General features: G+C 44.6%; 1 protein-coding gene across 8 annotated transcripts in view; it reads left to right on the top strand.

Moving 5' to 3' along the window:
• SLC37A3 (solute carrier family 37 member 3) overlaps positions 1-25,226 on the top strand; it is a 72,254-nt gene that overhangs the window by 10,624 nt on the left and 36,404 nt on the right. For 5 of the 8 annotated variants that reach the window (XM_025291643.3, XM_044946948.2, XM_006078780.4 and 2 more), the window contains exons 4-10: positions 7,461-7,553; positions 11,011-11,094; positions 12,955-13,100; positions 17,405-17,501; positions 20,171-20,255; positions 21,001-21,179; positions 23,676-23,817. In XM_025291643.3, coding sequence (XP_025147428.1) covers positions 7,461-7,553; positions 11,011-11,094; positions 12,955-13,100; positions 17,405-17,501; positions 20,171-20,255; positions 21,001-21,179; positions 23,676-23,817 — 826 coding nt within the window. The remainder of the gene's footprint in view (positions 1-7,460; positions 7,554-11,010; positions 11,095-12,954; positions 13,101-17,404; positions 17,502-20,170; positions 20,256-21,000; positions 21,180-23,675; positions 23,818-25,226) is intronic. The other 3 variants (XM_025291642.3, XM_045166467.1, XM_025291644.3) reach the window with 3 other exon arrangements.

Here is a 25,226-nt window from a genome sequence, read left to right as displayed (position 1 = left end):
AGCTCTTTAGTTTCTCTTCACTTTCTTCCATTAGAGTGGTATCATCTGCTTATCTGATGTTGTTGATATTGTTCCTGGCAATTTTGATTACAGCTTGTGATTCATCCAACCCAGCATTGCGCATGATGTATTCTGCATGTAAGTTAAATAAGCAGAGTGACAGTATACAGCCTTGACATACCCTTTCCCCATTTTGAACCAGTCCATTGTTCTATGTCCAGTTCTAACTGTTGCTTCTTGACCTGCATACAGGTTTCTCAGGAGGCAAGTGAGGTGGTTTGGTATTCTTGTCTCTTTAAGAATTTTCCACAGTTTGTTGTGATCCACACAATCAAAGGCTTTAGCATAGTCAGTGAAGCAGTAGTAGATGTTTTTCTTGGAATTCCCTTGCTTTCTCCATGATCTAGCTGCTGCTGCTGCTGCTGCTAAGTCGCTTCAGTCGTGTCTGACTCTGTGCCACCCCATAGACCACAGCCCACCAGGCTCCCCCATCCCCGGGATTCTCCAGGCAAGAACACTGGAGTGGGTTGCCATTTCCTTCTCCAATGCATGAAGGTGAAAAGTGGAAGTGAAGTTGCTCAGTCATGTCCGACTCTTCGAGACCCAATGGACTGAAGCCCACCAGGCTCCTCTGTCCATGGGATTTTCCAGGCAAGAGTACTGGAGTGGTGCCATTGCTTTCTCCTCCATGATCTAGCAAATGTTGGCAATTGGATCTGTGGTTTCTCTGCCCTTTCTAAATCAGTTTATACATCTAGAAGTTCTCAGTTTAGGTACTGCTGAAACCTAGCTTGAAGGATTTTTGAGCATAACCTTGCTTACATGTGAAATGAGTACAGTTGTGCAGTAGTTTGAACATTCTTTGACATTACCTTTCTTTGGGATTGGAATTAAGACTGACCTTACCAGTTCTATGGCCACTGCTGAGCTTCCCAAATTTGCTGGCATATTTAGTGCAGCACTTCAACAGCATCACCTTTTAGGATTTGAAATAGTTCAGCTGTAATTCCATCACCTCCACTAGCTTTGTTCGTAGTGATGCTTCCTAAGGCCCACTTGACTTTGCATTCCAGGAGGTCTGGCTCTAGGTGACTGACCACACAGTCATGGTTATCTGGGTCATGAAGAGCTTTCTTGTATAGTTGTTCTGTGTATTCTTGATTCTATTAGGTCCTTACTGTTTCTGTCCTTTGTCACGCCCATCCTTGGATGAAATGCTCCCTTAATACCTCCAATTTTCTTGAAGAGATCTCTAGTCTTTCCCATTTTATTGTTTTCCTCTGTTTCTTTGCATTGTTCATTGAATAAGGCTTTCTTATCTCTGCTTGCTATTCTCTGGAACTCTGCATTCAGTTGGGTATATCTTTGCCTTTCTCCCTTGCCTTTCACTTCTCTTCTTTCCTCAGCTATTTGTAAACCCTCAGATAACCATTTGCCTACTTCCATTTCTTTTTCTTTGGGATGGCTTTGGTCACTGCCTCCTGTACAGTGTTATGAACCTCTGTCCATAGTTCTTCAGGTACTCTGTCTACCAGACCTAATCCCTTGAATCTGTTCATCACCTCCACTGTATAATCAATCATATGAGATTTGATTTAGGTCATACCTGAATGCATAGTGGTTTTCCTTACTTTCTTTAATTTAAGCCTGAATTTTGCAATAAGGAACTCTAGTTCTGAGCCACAGTCAGCTCCAGGTCTTGTTTCTGCCAACCATATAGAACTTCTTAGGCTGCAAAGAATGTAGTCAATCTGATTTTGACACTGACCACCCATTTGGTGATGTCTACATGTGGAGTTGTCTCTAAGGTTGTTGTGAAAGGCTGTTTGCTGTGATTGTTGTGTTCTCTTGACAAGACTCTTAGCCTTTGCCTGCTTCATTTTTGTACTCCAAGGCCAAAGTTACCTGTTATTCTGGATGTCTCTTGATTTCCTACTTTTGCATTCCAATCTGCTGTGATGAAAAGGACATCTTTTTTTTGGTGTTAGTTCTAGAAAGTATTGTAGGTCTTCACAGAACCGGTTAACTTTAGCTTCTTTGGCATCAGTGGTTGGGACATAGACTTGGATTACTGTGATGTTGAATGGTTTGCCTTGGAAAATGAACCAAGATCATTGTGTCATTGTTGAGGTTGCACCCAAGTACTGAGTTTTGAAGTCTTTTACTGACTATGACTTTTGAAAGGCAAGCTTTTAAGACTAGATGGCTAGATTTCTTGACTGGGGCTTGACCAGTGCTGTGCGCATAGTGAGTACGTTTGATCGTTCACTGACGTGTCATTAACCCTAAAGATGAAGTGGCCACGAGAGGTCATGTGCTCTAACCTCTCAGCCAGCATAAAATTCTTAACCGTCATTGAAAGGTGACCACCCAACTTCTGCTTTAGTTCTTCAGGGTGAAGAAACTCCTTGTTTTCTCAGGTGGACAATTACATTTTTATTTAACTCTCATTATTCACAAGTTCTTTCTTATGCTAACGGGAGAGTGTTCTCTTTAATTTTGATCTTAGGTTTTATCCTGAGCCTTGTGTACTAAGTTGATTCTTGCTGCCTCTCAAATATTTGCGGAAAATCCGTCTCCCTAAATTTGTCCTGTTTAGGGAGAACATCTGTGCTTCTTCTTCAGCTATAGTTTTGTGATGCCAAGCTCTAAATGTGCTATTTTAGATACAGGCTGATCAGTATATAGAATAACAGGATTGATTTAGGCACTACAGTTTTGGTTATACTGCCTTTGTTTTTAAAGTCATTGATTGGGGGTCCCCAAGACCACCCTCAGATTTGGTGATTCACTAGAGGGACTCACAGGACTCAGCAAATGACTCAAAACTATGGTTGGTTACAGTGAAAGGGTACAGAGCAAAGTCAGCACAGGGAAAACACATAGGGTCAGGTATAGAGGAAAGAAGGCAAAACCTTCCAAGAGCCCCTCGTGTGTGTGCGCGCGCGCACGCACTCAGTCGCTCAGTTATGTCTGTCTGCACCATAGATGTGCTTAATTCTTCCAGCAACAAGTCCTGACACTCCGGTGAGGTATTATCTACCAGGGAGTCCCATTGGAGACTTGGTGGCAGGATTTTTATTGGGGCTCATCATACTGGCATCCTCTGCCTGGCATGTATGAAAACTCCACATTCCCATAAGGAAAGCAAGTGTTCAGCACGAACCATATTATTGGGGCAGGCAGTGCAGCCACAGGGAGCCACTCTTCGCAGGGAATGATGGGAACCTTCCCAAGTCCCAAGGTTCCGGGGGCCAACCTTGCCAGATAGATCTGTTTAAGGATACGAATCAGGTCTGCTACGTAACTCTTTGCTGCCAGTAACCAGGTCACGTTGTTAGTGTATGTTGAACTTGCATTAACTTTCCTGCTAAGATATTTATTTACTTACTTATTCTAATTGCTGCTTATTAAAATAGATTTCATGGGAAACGACCCTGATGCTGGGAAAGATTTCAGGCAGGAGGAGAAGAGGGTGGCAGAGGATGAGATGGTTGGATGGCATCACCAACTCAATGGACATGTGTTTGAGGAAACTCCTGGTGGTAGTGAAGGACAGGGAAGCCTGATGTGCTGCAGTCCACCGAGTCGCAAAGTGTTCGATATGACTTAGCGACTGAACAGCAACAACAAATTTTGATTTGTTCAGAACTGTGGATTCAGGAGTTCAGATGGATTGGTTATGTAGAAGTCAGGTTCTGACTTATCTGGGGATCTTTGTATTTCTGTACCTGCCCTGGTGGAGAGCAGTGCCAGCTTTCCATTTCCTTTTAGACTTAAACATCCAGGTTTTTTTTTTCCTGAAGGCTGCTACTGGGAGCAGTGTGGCTAGGGCAGTATTTACTTTCACTCCTCCTGTGTTTCTGTGTCTATAACTGTCTTAACTCTAGCTTCCCTCCGAGCCTGCCTTTCTCGTCCAAAATGGAAAGATTCTTAGAACCAGAAGTATGTGTAAAATCTAAAAAATGTTTTGTTTATATATATTATTCAATGTTTCTTAAGTACCCTAAATAGCGTCTTCATAAAGTACTTATTATAGCTGTCATGTTTATGTAGAGCTATATTAGGTGCTTTACAAAAGACGTTAAGCAGACACAGTCTCTGTACCTTGAGACTTTATAATGGATCCCACTGACATGGGCAAACGTTGGAAATAGTAAGAGAACATAATATAAAATCTATGTTTATAGATAATGGACAGGAAATGGTTGAATCTAATAGTTGAGGACAACTTGACTGAAACTTATAAACAGTTTTTTTTTTTCTACAAGAATTTTTTTTTTCTGTTAAATTAGAAAGTCTTACCACTCCAGACAGCACAGTCCTTCCAGAGTGCAGAGTCTAAACTTCTCTCCAGTCTAAAGCAGGATTCAAGGTGCCCTCAGCGTTCCAGCTCAACCTTGAGCACAGATGCTCTTACCTCCGGTTCTCACGGCACCCGATACCAGAGCCCTGAACACACGTCAGCTTCAGCTCATCCTCTGCCCTGCTTCAGGAAGCTCTTTCATGTCACAAGTTTCCCCACCCCCACACAGAGCTGTCACTCTGTGATAAACATTCTCGCTTAGGAAACCCACACAGCGACCTTTAGTGCTTCCAGGAAGTGTCCCAACGCTAGCAATCATTGTAGCTCAATACAAGCCCTCCCCCACAAGAAGAGCAAGAAGAGCCTCCATCCGCGCAGGAGAAGAGCAAGAGCCTCCATCCGCGCAGGCCTCTACAGGCCGGCCCTCCACACGGCAGCTGTGCACAGGTGCAGGCCAGCGTGAGACTGGCAACTTGAAGTCACTCTGTCGGTGACTTGCAGGCTCATTTCCTTCTCTTCTGAGGAAATATCTGCCAGTAAACAAATCTGAATAACTAGAGTTCGTCTGTCAGTCCCTCTTACAAGCAAAAATGACCTTTCAACTTGCGACCCACACAGTTTTCTTCAAGATAGTTATCTTCTCGCCTGTTAGTATAGTTGTCTTGATCGGAGCTGCATTATTGATGTAAACTTTCTTCACCAGCCTTCTTTCTTTCATCCTGTTTTCTGAATCTTTTTGTTCATCCTGCTTTTTTTCTTTTAGTTTTGGGATTTGTTTGCACTTGTGAAGGAGGCAGTCACTAGCATCTTCAGCTGAATTCTGGCAGTGAAGCAGAAAAATGCCGTTTAAAATCTGTCCGTTTTTGTGACAGCCACACCTACAGGGAATTTTCGGTGGCTTCTCATGAGAGTGAAGAAAAAACCCTTGAAACCTGGAGCAGCTGCTCGGATGTGAGCTCTGGCTCACGTTGGCTTGTGCCCCACAGGGCTTCATCCTGGGTCCTGTTGAGCCTCGATGGGATCAGGAGTCAGAGCTTGTGCTCTGGGGAAAGATGGTGAGGTAACTCTCATTGGAAGTATTTAGGGCCCCAAATTGTCACCCTGACGTACTGATGGGTCTCAGTTGTGAGTGTCTCTTCTGCTCCTGAAAGCAGAGTGTGAGTGTTAAGGTATCAATAACAAGACAGATGGCACAAGCCACACAGAAATGAGTTACTGGACTGCTATCACAGTTTATATATTCTCTTGACAATTTGAGGAGTTTTCTTTCTGTGAAGCGATGATGTATTTTCAAAGTTGCTGCTTGTGGTTTTTCTCTTTAATATTCTTTTTTTTTTTTTTTAAATCATTTTATTTAGTGAGTTATTTTGTCTTTGGCTGTGCTAGGCCTTTGCTTCTGTGCCAGCGTTTTCTTTAGTCGTGGAGAGCAGGGGCTACTCTGTAGTTGCGGGGCACAGTCTTCTCACTGCAGTGGCTTCTCTCGTTGCAGAGCACGTCGGGGCTCTAGGCTGTCAGGCGTCAGTAGCTGCGCACGTGGGCTCGCTGGTTGTGGCTCGCAGGCTGTAGAGCACAGGCTCAGTAGTTGTGGCACATGGCATGTGGTGTCTTCCTGGATCACAGATCGAACCCATGTCTCCTACACTGGCAAACAGATTCTTTACCACTGAACCGCTGGGGGAGGCCCTCTTCTTAATATTCTGAAGTCAGAAAGTTTTCTGTTTTACAAGATTTTTTTTTTTAATGTGGGCCACTTTTAAAGTCTTTATTGAATTTGTTACAGTATTGCTTCTGGTTTACGTTTTGGCTTTTTAGCCTGCTTATGGGGTCTTAGCTCCCTGACCAAGGATCCAATCCTCACCCTCTGCATTGGAAGGCGAAGTCTTAACACTGGACTACCAGGGAGATCCCCAAATTTTCTTTCCTATAATAACCTATCTGAGAAACCATTTAGTACAACTCCTTTATCTGGAGATCCCAAAGAGCTATGAGTTTGTATTTATAGAGACTTACTGTTTCAGAAATTAAAACCAAGAAATTTAAAAAAATACATTGGTTTTAAGTTATTTAAAAATGAACTAAGTAACCCATAACATGTTAATAACATAAATAACATGTTATGAGAAACGACTTTTTCAAAACAACAAAAAGAATCACTTGCTAAGGAGAGTGACACTGACTTATATTTTTGCAAATCTCTTCCTGTCTGACTTAATAGAAGACAATGGATTTTCATGTCTGCTTCTGAATTCAATCTCTTGTAGCAGGATCCTTTGAAGGGTATAAAGAGAGTTTGGCTTTCAGAGATACATAGTGGAAAGGGGAGAAGTATTTTAATAGCCTTTTTAGTTAATTGTGGATATTTATCTTTGATACTATACCAGAACTTGACAAGAGGCAATTTCTTAAAGGTTAGTGACAATGTGGAATCTGAAACTATATTAATTAACTTTTTTATCCTCTTACATTAAGATCCATTTGTCTGTCTTGTCCTTTGAATGGGTCTTGGAAGTGACAGGCTCATTTCATTCTTTTTGGAGGAAATATCTGCCAGAAACCCAAATCTGAATAACTAGCCTTTGTCTGTCAGTCACTCTTTCAAGGAAAAATGACATTCCAGCCTGCAACTCACAGTTTTCTCAAAACAGATGTCTTTCTTTGGTGTGCTGAGTGCCAGATGCATATTTTCTACTTAATGGCACAGATTATTTAAAAAAAAAGGGGAGTGGGGACTCGGGCCAGATTTAATAAGATTAATAATTTTTAATGCTTGACAAATATTTACTGAGTGTCTAGTATGTGCCAAGGACCTTCTTCAGTGAAGTTCCCCTTTTTGGGAACTGTGAGGCAGTAAAAGATACAGGGCTTAGTAGTATGGTTTGGTGTAACTGCTCCATCCATGCTCAGGCACAGGAGTTTTATCCACCACTGCTTTTGCACCATCAGGGAACAGTTAAAAGGGAAGAAGCAGATAGCGTTTTAGTGTTATTATGCAAATCGTTGTGGCCTCATGGACCTGTTTGCATATGGGTTTCCTCAGGTACAGAGTGCTGATTTGCTCTTCTCAACCTCAGGTTTCCGTGAGGGTGGGCGGAGGTGGTTCCAGAAGGTGCTTTGGCCCAGTGAGTCTTAACAGGTTCTTGTTGTGTGACCGCAGATTTGGAGCAGCAACCATTTGTTTCCCAGTGCAGAGGAAGCCACTCTTTTCCTCGGAATGCTGGATACCATTTTCCTCTTCTCCTATGCTGTGGTAAGTTTTAGAATGCTAGGCTTTTCTGTGGAGGAAAGACGTAAATGACTCCACATCTTACCAAGTTGGTGAGGGATTTTGAATGTGCTGACTGAGGAGAGCTCAGTTTCCCTGGAGTTTATATTTTGTGTCCTTCCCGCCCATCCATCTAGCCATCCGTCCATCCATGTGGCAGATATTTTGAGGGTGCCTAGTGTATGCCTTGTGGTTTTCTCGTTGAGGGGAATCCATCAGTGAGCAGCACAGGAAAACTCCCGACCTTTAAAAAGCTTCTGTTCTTGACTGGGAACTAAGAGAGACAAGCAGTAATACCATGCCATAAGGAAGGACATTATTGAGTGTATTCAAAGGTGGTAAGGGCTGTGGAGTAGAACCAGGCAGGGAGTGAGTTTGTCCCGTAGGTAGGATGGCCAGGAAGGACCTCGAGAAGAGCAGAGACGTGAGTGTAGGTAGAGATTTCAGAGCCCTTGGCACATAGATGATTTTTTTCAAGATTGGATGAAAATCATCGAGAGAGTTGATGAAGACAGGGAAGAGAGCACAGGGAGAGTTGATGAGGTGCGAAGACTGAGCTGGGCCCCAAGAAAGGGGTTCCTGCATTTCCAGCTTGGGAAGACCAGGGATGGTGCGGGGAGGCTGGAAGGGAGCAGAAGAACCACAAGATGGTGGCCAGGCCAGCTCTGACTGAGGTAGTATCCTGGAATCGGGCAGCCAGAGTCCCTGACTGGTCATCAGGAACATCTGGTGGCTGCAGAGGTGGCTTGGTGGTAAAGAACCCGCCTATCAAGCAGGAGATGAGGGTTCGATCCTTGGGTGGGGAAGATCCCCTGGAGAAGGAAATGGCAACCTACTCCAGTATTCTTGCCTGGAAAATCTCGTGGACAGGGGAGCCTGGCAGGCTACAGTCCATGGGGTCACCAAGAGTCAGACACGATTGAGCAACTAAACAGCAGCAGCCATGCATGTGATGTGAAATCCTGGGTGAAAGTCCCAACGTCATCTGCACGTGCTAATGTGGGTGATTATTAGAATGTTCCTTCTGGGAAGAGGAAACTTACAGACACACACAGTTGGAGCAGATGTTGGATCATTCAGCCCAGCCTTTTCGGTACAGAATCCCATCCAATGGTGCTTCTCCTTCAGCCTTTGAGGAAGTATTAGAGGAAGTCTTGTGGTCTCATGGTGGCTCATTGCTAGCAAGTAGCTGTGATACTCAGTATCAAAATGGAATTTAAATTTTTTTTGGATCGTTTCCTTATCTATAGAGTTATGATGATAATATAGTTGTCTATAGGATTAAATAGGTTTAGGAGATAAAAGATATGTGCCATGAAAAATCAGTGATCTGGATTTCTCTGGCTGTCCAGCATTTAAGACTCTGTGCTTCTAGTACCAGGGGATGGGGATTTGATCCCTGGGTCAGGGAGCTGAGACCCCGCCTACTGTGTGGTGCGGCAAAATAAAAAAAAAAAATTAGGGATCATAGATCTTTATATTGAACTGCATTTCATTCTGTTACTTCCAGGTATTGTCTGGGCATTTGGAGCAGTACAGAATAAGTTAGGTCCCTAATGTGAAACACAATTGAGAGATTTTCTTCTCTGCCTTTACTGTATATAAGGTTGTTGTTTAGTTGCTCAGTCGTGTCTGACTCCTTTGTGACCCCATGGACTGTACCCCCACAGGCTTCTCCATCCATGGAATTTTCCAGGCAAGAATACTGGCATGGGTTGCTATTTCCTACTCCAGGGGATCTTCTTGACTTAGGGATTGAACCCTTATCTCCTTTAGTGGCTGCTGCTGCTGCTGCTGCGTCGCTTCAGCCGTGTCCGACTCTGCGACCCCATAGATGGCAGCCAACCAGGCTTCCCATCCCTGGGATTCTCCAGGCAAGAGCACTGGAGTGGGTTGCCATTTCCTTCTCCAATGCATGAAAGTGAAAAGTGAAAGTGAAATGAAAGTGAAAAGTGAAAGTGAAGTCGCTCAGTCTGTCCGACTCTAGCGACCCCATGAACTGCAGCCTACCAGGCTCCTCTGTCCATGGGATTTTCTAGACAAAAGTACTGGAGTGGGTTGCTATTGCCTTCTCCACCTTTAGTGGCAGGTAGATTTTTTACTGTTGAGCCACCAGGAAAACCCTGTGTATAGCATAACACCCTGTAAATTGGAGCTTTAGGACATAAAATCTTCTCTAACGTGGGCAGGTGCCTCTTTTGACTTAGTGAAGTGTTGACAGTAATGAGGGAGAAACATTTATTATGATGTTTTTCATCTAAATTTTCTCTTATGTGTGTGTGTATGAAAGTCACTCAGTCATGTCTGACTGTTTGCGACCCCATGGCCTATACAGTCCATGGAATTCTCCAGGCCAGAATCCAGAATACTGGAGTGGGTAGCCTTTCCCTTCTCCAGGGGAAACTTCCTAACCCAGGGATCGAATCCAGGTCTCCTGCATTGCAGGCAGATTCTTTACCAGCTGAGCCACAATATATCTATTATATGTATAATATAGTCAATTTATTAGAAACACCTGTATCTGAATTCAGGTATTTAGTTAAGACATTTATTCATTTTACATATTTGTGGCAGAAACCTGAAGTGTGTTGCCCTTAGCTTTTTGGTCTGCCTTCCTGCTGTGTGTGTATGTGTGTGTTAGTTGCTTAGTTGTGTCTGGCTCTTTGCAACCCCATGGACTGTAGCCCAATAGGCTCCCCTGCCCATGGACTTCTCCAGGCAAGAATACTGGAGTGGGTTGCCATTCCCTTCTCAAGGGGATCTTCCCAACCCAGGGATCGAACCCAGGTCTCCTGCACTGGCAGGCGGATTATTTATCTTCTGAGCCACCAGGGAAGCCCAGAAAGTCCTGCCATGAGCTCAGCCTTTTAATTCCTACCACTCAGTGGGAGGAAAACAGAAAGCAGAACACTTGTACTTATCTTCAGCTAATTACCGTCTGTGCCTCCCTGTGCTCCTTGCCTCGTGGTGTGATGAAGCCCAAGGGTTAGATGAAACAGGCAGGGCACATGGCCCCGTCGCTTCTGTTCCGTAGGACATGTTGTAACATCTTCATTCAGAATGCAAATAGCTAAGACGAATCCCTTTGGGAAAGCAGATACTGATGTTGGAGTTCATCTGTTCTAGAAGATGCAGTATATTTGTGTGCTTGTTTTATTATAATTATTCTTTTTTTCCCCTAGGTGTCTCAGGCAGTTATGGGGGGTCAAATAGAAGGAAAATTTGCACTGAATTACACTGTCTTGGTGCATGAAATGTTTACAGTGTCAGAAGCAGTTGTCATTTCTTGAAACACTGGTGAAACTGATACAGAGATTAGGCTAAGCACGAGAGTGAGGTTTAATTTTTGTGTTTTGTTTGCGTCATTTGCTTTGGAATGTATCGTACTTTTTCCAGGCTGTGTTGTTACCCAGAGCTGTAAAATGAAATGCTTCCTTCTTAGGGCCTTTTCATCAGCGGTATCGTCGGGGATCGGCTGAATTTGCGATGGGTTCTGTCTTTTGGCATGTGCTCTTCTGCATTAGTGGTAAGTTGAAAAGTGTTGTTGTTTTCATTCCAGTTACTGTTATCTTGGCCAGGAATTTTAGAATCCAAGCAAGCCCCCTACTTCTGTCTATAGAATAGTAAAATGAATCTTTGGTTTTCTGATCCCTTGGGTGCCTTTTTGGTTAAGAGACATCTTGAGAGTGTGATTTTAATTCCACCCCTTCCTTGATTCTCAGTCACCAACAAAGGTCACAGCGTAACTCGAGTGGCGTCCATTGCTCTCGAGAACCCGGCCCCAGCTCTCTTCTGCAGTCGCGTCTGCCCTGCGTGTCAGCCCTCTGCTCTCCCAGACCAAGCTGCCTTCCATGGCCCTCACGCATCCTGCTCCTTTCTACCTCACTGCTATTGTTCCTGCTCTTCTTCCTGCCTTCAGTGTCCTCCGTTCAGCTCTTCATAGTCTAACTCAGTGTCTCCTTCAAGTCACTGGCCAGATGACCCTTGTTTCCTCATGCCTGACTTTATCCACCCGGCTCCTGGAAGTTGTCGCTCCCTGTCCTGAGCCCCGGCCCCTGACTTTCCATGGAGGCACTTCCTTTGTCTGCTGCTCAGCCTGCTTGTTTCAGGTCAGCCTTGTTGCCCCTAGGAGCCTACAGCAGGGTGGTGGAGACCATAGACACCGCAGGGCTGCACTGCCAGGCCTTCAGGCCTTCCCTTGCAGCTTCTAGCTGTGGTTTCTCCATGCTTCAGGCTCCGCTTTCCAATACTTGCACCCAACGTTGCAGTGAGGGTCCTGTGAATCACTGTGTGGGGGGCATTTAGAATGGTTCTTGGTGTACTCAGTACTCCAGAGGGCAGGATCCATATTAGAATCATCTGTATTTGTTCATAAGCATTTGTTGATTGAATAAAAGCATGGAGCTTAGTTAGACTCTATTAATTGTTTTTCAATGTCTGCCATTGGTGTATGGGGAAAAAATTATTTTCCTTTATATTTCAGAGATTGAAGCACCTTATTCATAAGCTGCTCGCCCACATATATGTAGAGACTGTTTTAAAACCTGGTTTAGGGTTTTTTCCTAAACCCAAATGAACTTTTTGGCCAACCCAGTGTTTTCTTTCTTTTTTTTTATCACACTTTTAGAAAAGCTGAAGTATGTCCGTAAACTCACCCTTTTCAGTGCACAGTTTTGAATTGTGACAAGTGACTAGCCGTGTAACTGCCACCTGCCTCTGTCCCTGGCCTCTGGCAACCACTGCCCATTTTTCCTTATGGTTTCCCTCATTGCAGAATGTCATGTAACTGGAATCATACAGTATTAGACATACCCTGTTTTTAAACCCACGCCAAACATTCCCAAAGGAGATTGACTACAAATAAAACGCCCACCCTGAGCAGAACGCCTGGAAAAAAGCAGTCACTTGATACATGCCACTGAATGACTGAGTCAGTCACAAGCTATGGTGATACACTGAGTAGCCACGGTTAGTAAAAATAGCTGGTGCTTTCTGGCCCCCACAATGTGCCTGGAAATTTACACATGTTATGGTGGAAATCAACACACGTGAACTCCAGTAGTCTTTTTTACCGTCCTCCATAAACAGGAAGAAAGGGAAATAGATGTGAGATGAGGTCACACAGTGGGGGCTCAATCTTTTAGAGTGGAAGATGCAAGCTGGAGGGATGGTCCTCGCTGCGTTTTACGCTATTTGCCGTCTCTGCCTCTCTGGTCAGGGGTGGTTTGATGCTTATCTTGCTCGGGACCGCTCTGAGCAAGGGCATCTGAAGAGTCTGCTGCTAGTCTCTCAGGCTCCAGACATTGAATGTGTCTATCACAGAGGGTCTTGAGTCGGGGTGTCCATGTGGATGTGACCCGCGTCTTGTTCTTTCTTCTTCCCTAAGGTCTTCGTCTTTGGCACTGTCACGGAATGGCTGCATTTCTACAACAAGGGGCTGTACTGTAGCTTGTGGATCGTGAACGGCCTGCTGCAGTCCACCGGCTGGCCCTGCGTCGTTGCTGTTATGGGCAACTGGTTTGGGAAAGCTGGGTATGCCACTTTCTTCCTCTTTCATTTCCCTGTTTGATAGTTTTAATATCCGATTGTTCAGATTTGTCAGAGTCGATTCTCTCTATCCTTTTTTTTTTTAATTTTAAAATTTTATTACGGAGTATAATTGCTTTACAGTGTTACAGTGAAGTGAATCAGCTGTATGTGTACACATATCCCCTCCCTCTGGACCCTCCCCCACGCTGCCTCATCGCAGAGCACGAGCCGAGCTCCCTGTGCCATACAGCAGCTTCCCCCGGCTGTCAGCTTTATACGTGGCAGTGTATATACGTCAGCGCTGTTCTCCCAGTTCGTCCTACCCCCCTCCCCTTACCCCTCTGTGTCCAGCTGCCCATCACTTGATCTTTTCAACACCGCCCGTGTCTTCCCTCTATTTTAGGAAGTTTAGAATAGCAGAGAGAGGAGGTTTCACATCAGTGGACATTGGAGACAGTGTGGACTCTAGTGAAGGTCTGGCCCGTGAGACACGTTCACAGCACTGTTGTGACTATGGTCAGACTTTGAGTGTGGCTGAGGCAGTACATCTCAATTTTTTTTTCAAATCTTTCCTTTAGAGAACACAAATAACACATTGTAATAATAGAAATCTTGCATGCCATCTCATCATGTATCTCCCTGTGGGTTTTGCCTTCCCTGTTTTTGATACTCGGTGATCTAGTTTGACCTTCTAAAATTAAAGATAAGAAAACTGAGCTCAGAAGTTGTCCTTGGGACTTGCCTTGAGTCACAGAGCAAAGGCTTTAAGAAGATACAGACGAAGAATTGGCCAGACTTCGGGCCTTAGTTAAATTGGCCATCTCCCCCCAAACCTTCTGTTATTTATCAGTCGTATGTGAGTTGGTGTGTGTGATGGGGGCCATGGCATATGGATGGGCACCTGCTGATGGATCTTCTGGGCCACCCAGGAAGACCCGTACTTACCCTACAGATGGAAAATAAGTAGAGATACCAGAGACTTGGCTCTGTTTCTCATTACCGTTCGTGACACTCTGCCTTTGTTGTTTATCGTCATTTGTGGCTCTCTGCCTTCAGGGACTGTTAATTTGGATATTTAGCTTTTGTTCTGGATAAAATATTCATGTGTTGTGAAACGCGCATTGATTTCTTTGATAGCTCTGTCTTTTTTGTTTACTCTCTTACCTGGGGGCCAGTGTACCCAGCAGATACTACCCACCCGCCATGGTGATCAGTGCATGCTTTAGGCAGTTCCCCTCGGTCTTCCATCTTCCCTAGTTTCCTAATGGGAGTAATGGTGCTTGTCGATAATGATCTGTGTTTGTTGTGAAATAATGTTTATGTTCAGTGTGCTAGTGACTTCTTTTGTTTTTTTTAATACTGTTGTTTATTTTTGCTTACACTGGGTCCTTGTTGCTGTATGGGGGCTTTCTCTAGTTGCGGTGCACGGGCTGCTCATTGCGGCTTCTGTGGTTGCAGAGCACAGGCTGTGGGTGCACAGGCCGCAGTAGTTGAGGCTCTCTGGCTCTGGAGTGCCGGCTCAGTAGTTGTGGCGCATGGGCTTGCTTGCTTCTCGGCATGTGGAGTCTTCCTGAACCAGGGGTTAAACTCGTGTGCCCTGCATTGGCAGGTGGATTCTTACCCACTGTACCACTAGGGGAAGCCCTGTGCTAGTGATTTATGTTTCTTTCCAACTCTGCTGTCAGTGGTTTAATAGAATTGATTTTCAGAGGTACTAATTCCCCAGTGATACTTTAAAAAATTTATGTATTAGCTACAGCAGGTCTTATTTGCAGCACGTGGATCTTTGTCACATCTTGTGGGATCTCTCCTTTCAGTGCAGGAACTGCTGGTTGTGGTCTGTGGGCTCCAGAGGGCATGGGCTTCAGTAGTTGAGGTGCACGGGCTTAGTTGCTCTGTGGCATGTGGGATCTTCGTTCCCCAAACACGGATCGAACCCACATCGACTGTATTACAAGGCAGATTCTTAACCCCTGGACCACCAGGGAAGTCCCTCCCCTCTTATACTTTAGTTTTCTTTTGGAGTAGGTGATGCTGTTTATGTGCTGTTTATTTGTATTAAAATTTTAAGGTAATGTCTTTCCAGTCATGATTTTTGAAAATTATACCAAGGCTACTTGATTATTGTTGCAAAACCAGCTATTTCAAATGAACAAAGAGAAATAAAGGCAAAACCACCTGAAATGCTGTTATTTCAAGATAATCACTTTGACATGTGTCATTTTGAGATAATCCTTACCTGAGCTTTTCCAAATTGGGTGACACTGGGTGTTGGGTAGCGGAGACTGGACAGTCTTAACTCTTCAGTATTTCTCTGTTTCAGTCACAGAGACAGCCATTATAGTTTACTTTTGAAAGTAAGGCATTCTGTTTTTAAGTGAATAACAACTAGTAAGTGAAATTGATGCTGCACTTGACACAGAGTGACTCTTCCTGTGAAATGTAGCAGTAAACCACAAAGTACCAGTAAAACTGTGACAACTTACAGTCACAGTTGTTTTCAGCCAGTTTCTTCCGAAATGTCTTTGATCAGTGTGTTTTTCAGACCCTGACCTTTATCCTCTTGGTAGGTTTTGTGTTTTAAAGGCTTGGGGCGTTATCGTCCTGATGAAAATGTAGAGATTGTCTAGTTCAAATCATTTGATTTCCAAGTGAAAAAAGTTAAATGATCTACTGACGACATTGCCCAGAAAAGCTGTTACAATGTGTGAGTCATATCCCTCCTCCTGTTGTCAGGGGTCATTGTTTTTTTTTTTTAATGCCTCGCCATATAGCATGCAGGATCTCAGTTCTCCAATCAGGGATTGAACCCGTGTCCCCTGTATTGTGAGCTCGGAGTCTTAAACACTGGACCGCCAGGGAAGTCCTGGGATCATAGTTTTTTAGAACACATCGAGGCTGGTGGTACTGGTAGATACACCTTTGCAGCCCCAACTGTCAATTCTGCCACCGCACCCAGGTGTTTGAGGAGCACAGCACTTTCCAGATGAGAGCACCGAGCCCGGGCCGTGAGCTGCTGGCGATCACTCTGCACAGCTGGAAGTGGCTTCTGAACACGCTTTTTCACTGTACAGTGTTGTCTCCCTCTCCGTTTTTGTTTTTGATTTTATGGGGCTGTGCCTTGTGGCATGTGGGATCTTAGTTCCCCAACCAGAGATCAAACTGGTACCCCCTGCATTGGGAGCTCGCAGTTTTAACCTCTGGACCACCTGGAAAGTCCCTGCAGTATGTTTTCACGTCTCTCTTCTTCCATTCGGCACAGTAATGTTGAGATTCATCCATGTCTGCATCGATAGTTCATTCCTTTTTATGGCTAAGGAGTCACCCATTGTATCACAGTTGGTGAACATCTAGGTTTTTAGGTTTTGGCTTTTACTATTGAAGCCACTGTGCTTGTTTGTTCACAAATACTTGTATGGACACATGCTTTCGTTCCCTTGGATAAATACCTTGGAGTAGAATGGCTGGATCTTATGGCAGGAGCATGTTTATCTTTTTAAGAAACTGGCAGTTTCTTCTAGAGTGGTTGAACCGCTTTACGTTCCTCCGGCAGTGTAAGGGCTCTGGGTGCTGCACACCCTTGCCAGCACTTGGTGTGCTCAGTGTGTCTTGACTTGGCTCTTCTGCTGGGTGTGTAGTGATACCTTGTTGTGATTTTAATTTGCATCTCCCTGATGTTTGATGATGCTGAGCATCTTTTCATAGTCGCTAAGTGGTGTCTGACTCTTGTGACCCCATGGACTGTAGCCTGCCAGGCTCCCCTATCCGTGGAATTTTCCAGGCAAGAATACTGCAGTGGGTTACCATTTCCTTCTCCATTCATGTGCTTATTTGCATCTTATTTTACGTGTGTGTGTGTAAAGCATTTATTAAAATCTTTGCCCCCTTTTCTGAAACTTTGTATTTGAGATGATTATAGATTTAACACTCCTTAGAATTTTATTGCATTGTTTATCTTTCACAGTATTGAGTTCTGAGATTTCTTTACATCCCAGCAGCAAGTCTGTTGTCAGATAAGTGGCATCCAAATAGTTTCTCCCAATCCATGGGGCTTGTCTTTTTAAATTCTCTGAATAGTGTCTTTCAGTGGGCCCCAAATTGAACTTTAGTATAATAAAATCTTAGAAGAAGAGAGCTACCCAGTTAAGTGTTTTGCCATTTGGGTGTACTTTGAAAAAAAACGTGTTGAAATGGAACATTGATTCTGTGTAATGTAAGCCTGCGCTGTGTGGCCATTTTGTACTTGAGCTGCACACAGAACGCGTTCTGATTGTGTTGTCTTCTGTTCTGCTCTGTTCCCATCCTAGGCGAGGAGTTGTTTTTGGTCTCTGGAGTGCCTGTGCCTCCGTGGGCAATATTTTGGGCGCATGTCTAGCTTCTTCTGTTCTGCAGTATGGTTATGAGGTAGGTGTTTTGTTCCCTAGCTTTTTCTTCAGTATATAAATATATGTTTTATTTTTAGGAAGTAATCCTGTGACCATTTTAAATGACCTAGTGCTGTGTCTGGGAGGGGCAAGGTTTGTATTAAGAGTGGACAAGCTTATGGTAGATTGAAACACATTAAAAAAAAATTAGTCATGGAAAAACACCTAAGTCTAAAGACATATAATCATTTGGGGAAAAGTACTTGCAACTCATGTTACAGATAAAGAGCTAATCTCCTTAATGTATAAAGAGTGCCCACAAATTGATAAAGAAAAAGACTAACAACACACGGAAAGAAAGGTAAATGTGTAGTTCATGGAAAGGAAAGAGAAATGGCTTGTAAACATATGACAGGATATTCCACTTCACTCAGTAATATTCTTAAGTTCCTCTTAAGTGCCCCAAGGCAGTAGAGGATAGAGCCTTGGCCCAAAGAGCCAAAAATCTCTGCCCTTATAGGAGTGTAGGTATTAAGTGGTAGAGGAATGCAAATTAAAACTACATTGTGAAAAAAAAGAGAGAGAAAAAACCTTACACCGTATCCTTATTAGATTGGAAAAAATCCAGAAGTTTGGTACCATGTTTACTAGGAGGTAACATCAGGCATTGCAGGGTGGGCGAGTAAATAACTCCTCTTGGGGTCAACATAGGAATGTCTGTCAAAAGCCCAGTCACTTAACTGGGCTTCCTTGCTGGCTCAGTTGGTGAAGCATCTGCCTGCAATGTGGGAGACCTGGGTTCGATCCCTGGGTCAGGAAGATCCCCTGGAGAAGGGAATGGCAACCCACTCTAGTATTCTTGCCTGGAGAATCCCATGAACAGAGGAGCCTGGTGGGCTACAGTCCATGGGGTTGCGAGGAGTCGGACACGACTGAGCGACTAACACATCAGAATTATAATGGCTCTGACCTAGCAGTTCGACCTCCGTGAATTAATCCGACTGATGAGTATACTTCATCATATACAAAGAGTACATCTGCAAGGTTATTTGCTTCAGCATTATTTGTAATAGCAAAAGATTGGTAACAGATGTCAACCAAACGGGAAGTAGTTAAACCACGAAACACCTATTCAGTGGAATCTATGCAGCTGTGAAGTAGAGTTAGGCAGCCCTGCGTGTCCAGACTGGGATGGAGCTCAGTGATGTGTTAAGTAAAGATAACCGTGTGTTGAGTATTGCCATTTATGTGAAATGGAGGAAGAATTAACGAGTATCTATTGTATTGGCTTGTGTGTTTCCAAAACAAACTTTGGAAAGTACAAGCTAAATAACAGTGCTTCTATGTTCGACAAATAAAAAAATCAAATGGCTCATGTCAACGGATTGCCTGTTCAAAGACTTAATAATTGGGAACTCCCTGGTAGTCCAGTGGTTAGAACTGCAAACTTTCACTGCTGAGGGTGTGGGTTCAGTCCCCGGTTGGGGAACTAAGATCCCTCAAGCCATGCAGTGCAGCCAAAACAAAACAAAACCCCAAACCTAATAACTGAAAGTAAGTTGCTCTTTTAGAAAGTAGGTAACAGTTTTTAAACAGCTTGCTAAGTGTTTGGTCCTTGAAGAATTTTGGTCTAGTTAGGGCCAGTGGGAAGTCCTTCCTGTGTTCATAGTCACCTTTTCCCAGGTTTCTTAGCTTCACACCTGGATTGTACTAATTGGCTCAAATGGGAATTTGAGGTCACCCTATGGGCTCCTCCCAGATTTGAATTCTGGAAACACTCATTGACACCTCAGGCTCCATTTTCTCTTAAATAAAATTCACTGATGCCGTCTGGCTCTCGAGTGTCTCACCTGGACCGTCGGAAGGACACTGTTCTTCCCTGTGACCCCCAGCACAGCCCTCAGCTCCCCCTGTGCAGAAGGCTTCCCATCTCCCTCCCGCCTGGTGGCTTCAATTGTGCTGGGAAAGGTGGTCACTTGCCAGGATTTTCAACTCTTCCCTTAAGCACTGTCTCTCTCCTTCAACCTCCTTGGCTTTTTTCTTCCAGATTCAGTTCCTCTGTATGTTTCCTATGGGGACTCAGCCTTCTCATTTACCCACCTCCGTGCTGCCTATATTAATGTGTGGTGTCTCTTTTTAAAATTTATCTTTATTTAGTTTTTTGGCTGTGTGGGTTCTTCGATGCAGCACTCAGAGTCTGTCATGCGCACTTCAGTAGTTGGACCGGCTCAGTTGCTCCACAACATGTGGGATGTTAGTTACCCAACCGGGGATCGAACCCACATCCTCTGCATTGCAAGGCAGATTCTTAACTGCTGGACCACCAGGGAGGTTCCTATTAATTAATGTTATGTGTAGTGTGTAACCCCCCTCAACTGGAAACTGTCTTTGAGGGCAGATACTGTCTGTTACGTGAGGCTGAATGGTGGCAAGAGCACTATTCTTGGAGCTAATTCTGACTTCCCAGTTGTAATAGTACCACTCAGTGTCCAGGAGACCTTAATTATCCTCTCAGATCTGCACAGAGTCCCTGGGAAAAACTTGTGAGAAAACAAGTAAAACACTTAGCTCAGAGCCTGGCAGAGGCCGGGCGCCCGGCGCTTATTTCCTTCCCGGTCGTGCCGTCCTCCCACGTGTGTCTCTAACGACTGTGTGGTTAATGAGCATCCCCGATGTGTCAGGAGCACCTCTCCCCTTCCCGCCCCCCAGTATGCCTTCCTGGTGACGGCGGCCGTGCAGTTTGCTGGTGGGATCATCATCTTCTTTGGACTCCTGGTGTCACCGGAAGAAATCGGTGAGAGAAGCTGCTTTTCTACTCAGTCGTCTTGCTAACACGGGCAAAGAGAAACCCGAGGCTGGAACAGCCCGGATCTTTCTCCCTAGGAGAACGGTGGGCTCCTTTCAGTGAATTAAAAGAGCAGTCTTGCTGTTTTGTGTCCTGTCGACGCCACAGCCTCGCCTGGCACAGCTGCAAATGTTTGAGGGAGTGAGGCTCACCTTTTTATAGATTTAGGGAAAACTCATCATTTGCAAATGAGGTTTTATAATGGAGACATTGGCTTGAAATTGGCATGGATGGATTTTGAATTTCGCTTCTTGAGACAGATCTTTTTTTCTTCAGAAGAATAATTCAGTGAAATACTTATCTGTGGTTAAATACAGATTGTACAGGCAGAACGTACAAGTGAAACCACAGAAGCAGATAGATGTATGATTCTTCTGTCTTTTGAGTCTTACTGAAGAGACACGTCAGTTTAATAGTACGTAATTAACGAGTTTTTCTGTATGAAAGAAGAGAGTGTGACGTGGTTGAAAAAACATTGCTTCGAAGCCAGATAAAGGAAAATTTGAGTCCTGGGTTTGTTCCTCATTAGCTCTGTGACCTTGATTGACCTTGGACTCGGAACCTTAGTAACTTTTTCTGTAAAACGCAAATAAAAATAGCATGGACCTCACAAGTAACGGTAGGTGTAAAGCACTTAGCACAGCGCCGGGCACCTGGCAGGCACCTCTCAGTGTGGCTGTCGCTGTTGTTGTAGGTATCCCAGGTATCGAGACAGAAGAAAATTTTGAAGAAGATTCGCACAGGCCGTTAATTAATGGTGCTGAAAACGAAGATGAAGCTGAGCCTAATTATTCAATCCAAGAAGGCAATACTGTGACCCAAGTCAAGGCAATAAGCTTCTACCAGGCTTGTTGCCTTCCTGGAGTTATAGCGGTAAGGACTGTTCAGATCTCCCCACCGAAGCCTGGGAGATACCATAGCCTGGATAGTAGCACTGCGGGGATACAGCACCTTGAAGCAGTTAGCTTCTCTTTCAAACTTTATTTCAGGAATATATGTCCAGAGGAATCGGGAACAGTGGCTCTCAGCTTGTTTATTGACACCACTTGAACTTGTATCTGATACCCAGTGCGGGGGTTGGTACCTTTTCTGTGCAGAGCCAGATGTAAATGTTTTCAGCCCTGGGGCCACTGTGCAGTCCCTGCCACAGCCACTCAGCTCAGTAGAGCAGAGGACTCCACAGACAACATGGAACCAGTGGACCTGACCGGAAGTGGCCCGTGAGCCCCAATTTGCTGACCCTGATACTGGAATTTGAGTAAGAAGGCAAAAATGGGTATTTTTGAATATATGCCTTTTGGCCTGTTGAAGTCTTACAGAATTATAAGTAGATCAAGAGGGCCTTGAGTGGTTCGTTAAGTCTGTTTTCTTTGCCAATGTTCTTGCCATTCTAGGGAAAAAAATAGTTTGCCCTTCTGTGAAAGGCCAGAGCAGGATGCTCCACAGTATCCCTTGGTAGTATATTCCAGTGTTTTCATAACCTCCACAGTCAGGTTTTTTGTCTAACATCTAAACTGAATCCGTTCTGCCACAGTTTTTCTGTCTTGGTGTTTTGGGCCTCTAGTACGGGAGTGGGGAGAAGGCAATGGCACCCCACTCCAGTACTCTTGCCTGGAAAATCCCATGGACGGAGGAGCCTGGTGGGCTGCAGTCCATGGGGTTGCTAGAATGGGACACGACTGAGCGACTTCACTTTCACTTTTCACTTTCACGCATTAGAGAAGGAAATGGCAACCCACTCCAGTGTTCTTGCCTGGAGAATCCCAGGGACGGGGGAGCCTGGTGGGCTGCCGTCTATGGGGTCGCACAGAGTTGGACACGACTGAAGCGACTTAGCAGCAGCATCAGTGCAGGAGTGGAGTTAAGAGGCCTAGGTTAGGCTGCCAGCTTACCCACTAAGGCTCTGCGAGGTCTCTGGCGTTACTCAGCTCTTCCTTGTGTCTCAGTTCCCCTTCCTGTGGATAGAAGGCCTACCAGTCCATCCTCCCTGAAGTCTGCAATGTCGAGTTGTTATGAATAAACACCTTTTTAATTTTATGGTTTAATGGTGCTTTATGAATACAACCTCTCAACTAGATTCAGAGTCTGCTGGTTGTCCTATTTCGTACTTATCTGCTCCCTTCTCCCTACCCCAGGCTAAGAGAACTGACACTTGCCAACAGATAAAGTTTAAGCGTGAGTTCAGATCGAAGTGCAAGTTCCCACAGTTCTTCAACCAAAAGATGACGTGTCATACAGGGAAATGCATGTCCCCCGGGGGCCTGTTCTTATGCTAATGATTAGTTTTTGTTTTGTTTTTTTTTTACAGTAGTTATTAAAATATTCTGCTGGTAAGAGTTTAATTTCTGAGACAGGACTTAGATTTGTTGTGACTAAACGTGGCGCTCCCTTGCTATCCCTTTGTATTTCACAAGCTATTGTTCCCCGCCATGGGCAGGATATAAAGGGAATCCAGTGAACTTAATCCCTTTGTCTTTGTGGCCGGCTGTCTGGACAAAATGCACTCGTGGTTGAGATTTGGCTCTCTAGGGGGCGGCGGTCCTGCTAGGAAAGCCCCTTTAAAACAAGTGATACCTAGGGAATAAGTGGCACCTCAGGGAAGAGAATATACTAGCCAGACACCCTTTGAAGTGAGTCTCTCTGTTCCTCCCCCTTCTTCCTTTGATGCTGAATGTCAGGATTTCCTGGTAATAATGTGTTGAATATAGGTTTCTCAGCCCCACTGCCATGTTATGGGAGCTCTTACTCCTCAACCTAGAGCCACAAGGCCCGTGACGATCCTCTGCTTTCATTTTTGACTCGGAGCTTTCAGAAACTACCCTATGAAAGTAGTTTTCACGCTGATGCTTTTCTTGGACCTTTGGAACTAGCGTCCAGGCACGTTGCTTTGCATTGGTCATCATGTTAACTTCGAAGGAAGTAGAACCTGAAAGGGTTGGCTACTTGCAGTAAGAGCTGTGATGTTTACTGGGTTCGTTTGCTTATGGTTAGTGCTCCTCAGTGGCACGAATACCTTTTATCTTTATCTAAATAAAGAAATGTGAGTCCATGCCCTGCCTTATGGTTCAGAACACCAGTTTGCTTCTACCAGAGAGCCAAAAGGAGAAGAAGTGGGGACAATTAGGGAGTAGTCCTCTGTGTTTTTAATCCCAAGGCTTATTATACTGCCTTTCTTGATGCTAAGTCGGGGGGAGAGAGGAGGAAGACTAGGACAAGTCAGGCAATGGGAATTTATAGGAGCATTTAATTTTAAAATCAGGTACTATGCAGCTCCAGCTCTTCTGTTTTGTTTTGCTGTTTAATTGTATTAGAATGGTAGTTATGCTGTGTTGTTCGTTCCTTACTGACAGTGGGGTGTTTTCCTTGTAGTATTCACTGGCCTACGCTTGCTTGAAGTTAGTGAATTACTCCTTCTTCTTCTGGTTGCCCTTTTATCTGAGTAACAACTTTGGATGGAAGGAGGCCGAAGCTGACCAGCTGTCCATCTGGTACGACGTCGGAGGAATTATAGGTATGGCCAATGAAGCGTCTTTTCCTCTAGCAAGAGTGAGTCACTAGTCAGATTTTATTGGGTTATGAAATCTGGCATCATTTAAAGTTTTATCACTTATTCCACAGCCTTTTTTCCTAAACTGTCCTACTGGTAAATAGCCAAACTCCTTAAAAAAAAAAGTCCATAGAAAAGAGGACCCAGCCTGCGGCAGCCGTGTGATGTATAGAGCTCCTTTTTTTCAGTCCTTTGTTGCAGGATCAGTTCTTTTGTCCTGGGATGCACCGGGATGTTGCATTCTCTGATCTCTTTAAGGGTGAGCCTTTTGTACACTCCCAGGGATTGCTTAGCTCTAAAGCTAATTGTATGTCAGAGATCCAAGTTATGTTCATTTTACCTATCGCCCACAGCCGAAGAAGGGAAACATATTAGCTTAGTGTACTGACTGTCAGCTCATAAAGGTAGGAAGGTTATTTTGTTTTACGATTGCTTCCTTGTACACAGCAGACTTTAAATAGTGACTTTCTGCTGTAGTTGGAAACGTCAACAAGGAAGTGGGAAACTTTAAAATCAGGCGGACGTACAGCGTGCATGTTAGTGGGTACCACCTACATGGCTGTGGCTGAACCTTGGTAGCCTTTCTGTAATGTTTACATTTAGACGTGCGGACAGACTAAACTGCCCCGAGCGTATGAAAGCACGGTGCGCCCTTAGCTGGGGCGCTGTTGTTGTGTTTGAACTTGTGTGTCCCATTCTTTTAAAGTTGATTTTATTTATTTATTATTTTTGGCTGTGCTGGGTCTTCGTTGCTGCCTGGGTTTTTTTTCTTCCCTCTGGTTGCAGAGAACAGGGGCTACTCTCTAGTTGAGGAACACAGACTTCTCCTTGCTGTGGCTTCTCTTGTTGCAGAGCACAGGCCCTGGGGCAGTGGGCTTCAGGAGTTGCAGCTTCCGGGCTGTAGAGCCAGACTCAGTAGTTGCGGCACGCGGACTCAGTTGTTCCATGGCATGTGGGATCCTCTCAGATCAGGGATCGAACCTGTGTCTCCTGAATTGGCAGGCGGATTCCTCACCACTGAGTCATGAAGGAAGCCCCACAGCAGATTTTAATAGTGACTTTTTGCTATAGCTGGAAATGCAGGGAAGTTGTTGTTTAGTCAGTCAGCTGTGTCTGACTCTTTGTGACCCCATGGACTGTAACCCACCAGGCTCCTCTGTCTTTAGGATTCTCCAGGCAAGCGTACTGGAGTGGGTTGCCATTTCCTTCTCCAGGGGCTCTTTCTGGACCAGGGATTGCACCCACGTGTCCTGCATTGGCAGGCAGGTTCTATACCACTGAGCCACCAGGGAAGCCCAAACAGGGAAGTAGGAATCTTCAAAAGCAGATGGATATACAGAATGCATGGTATGGGTACCACCTACCTGAGTGTG

Source organism: Bubalus bubalis, chromosome 8, assembly GCF_019923935.1.
Source record: "Bubalus bubalis isolate 160015118507 breed Murrah chromosome 8, NDDB_SH_1, whole genome shotgun sequence".
NCBI classification, from domain to species: Eukaryota; Metazoa; Chordata; class Mammalia; order Artiodactyla; family Bovidae; genus Bubalus; species Bubalus bubalis.
Note: the sequence above shows the minus strand (reverse complement) of the source record. Positions and strands in the feature narration are given on the sequence as shown.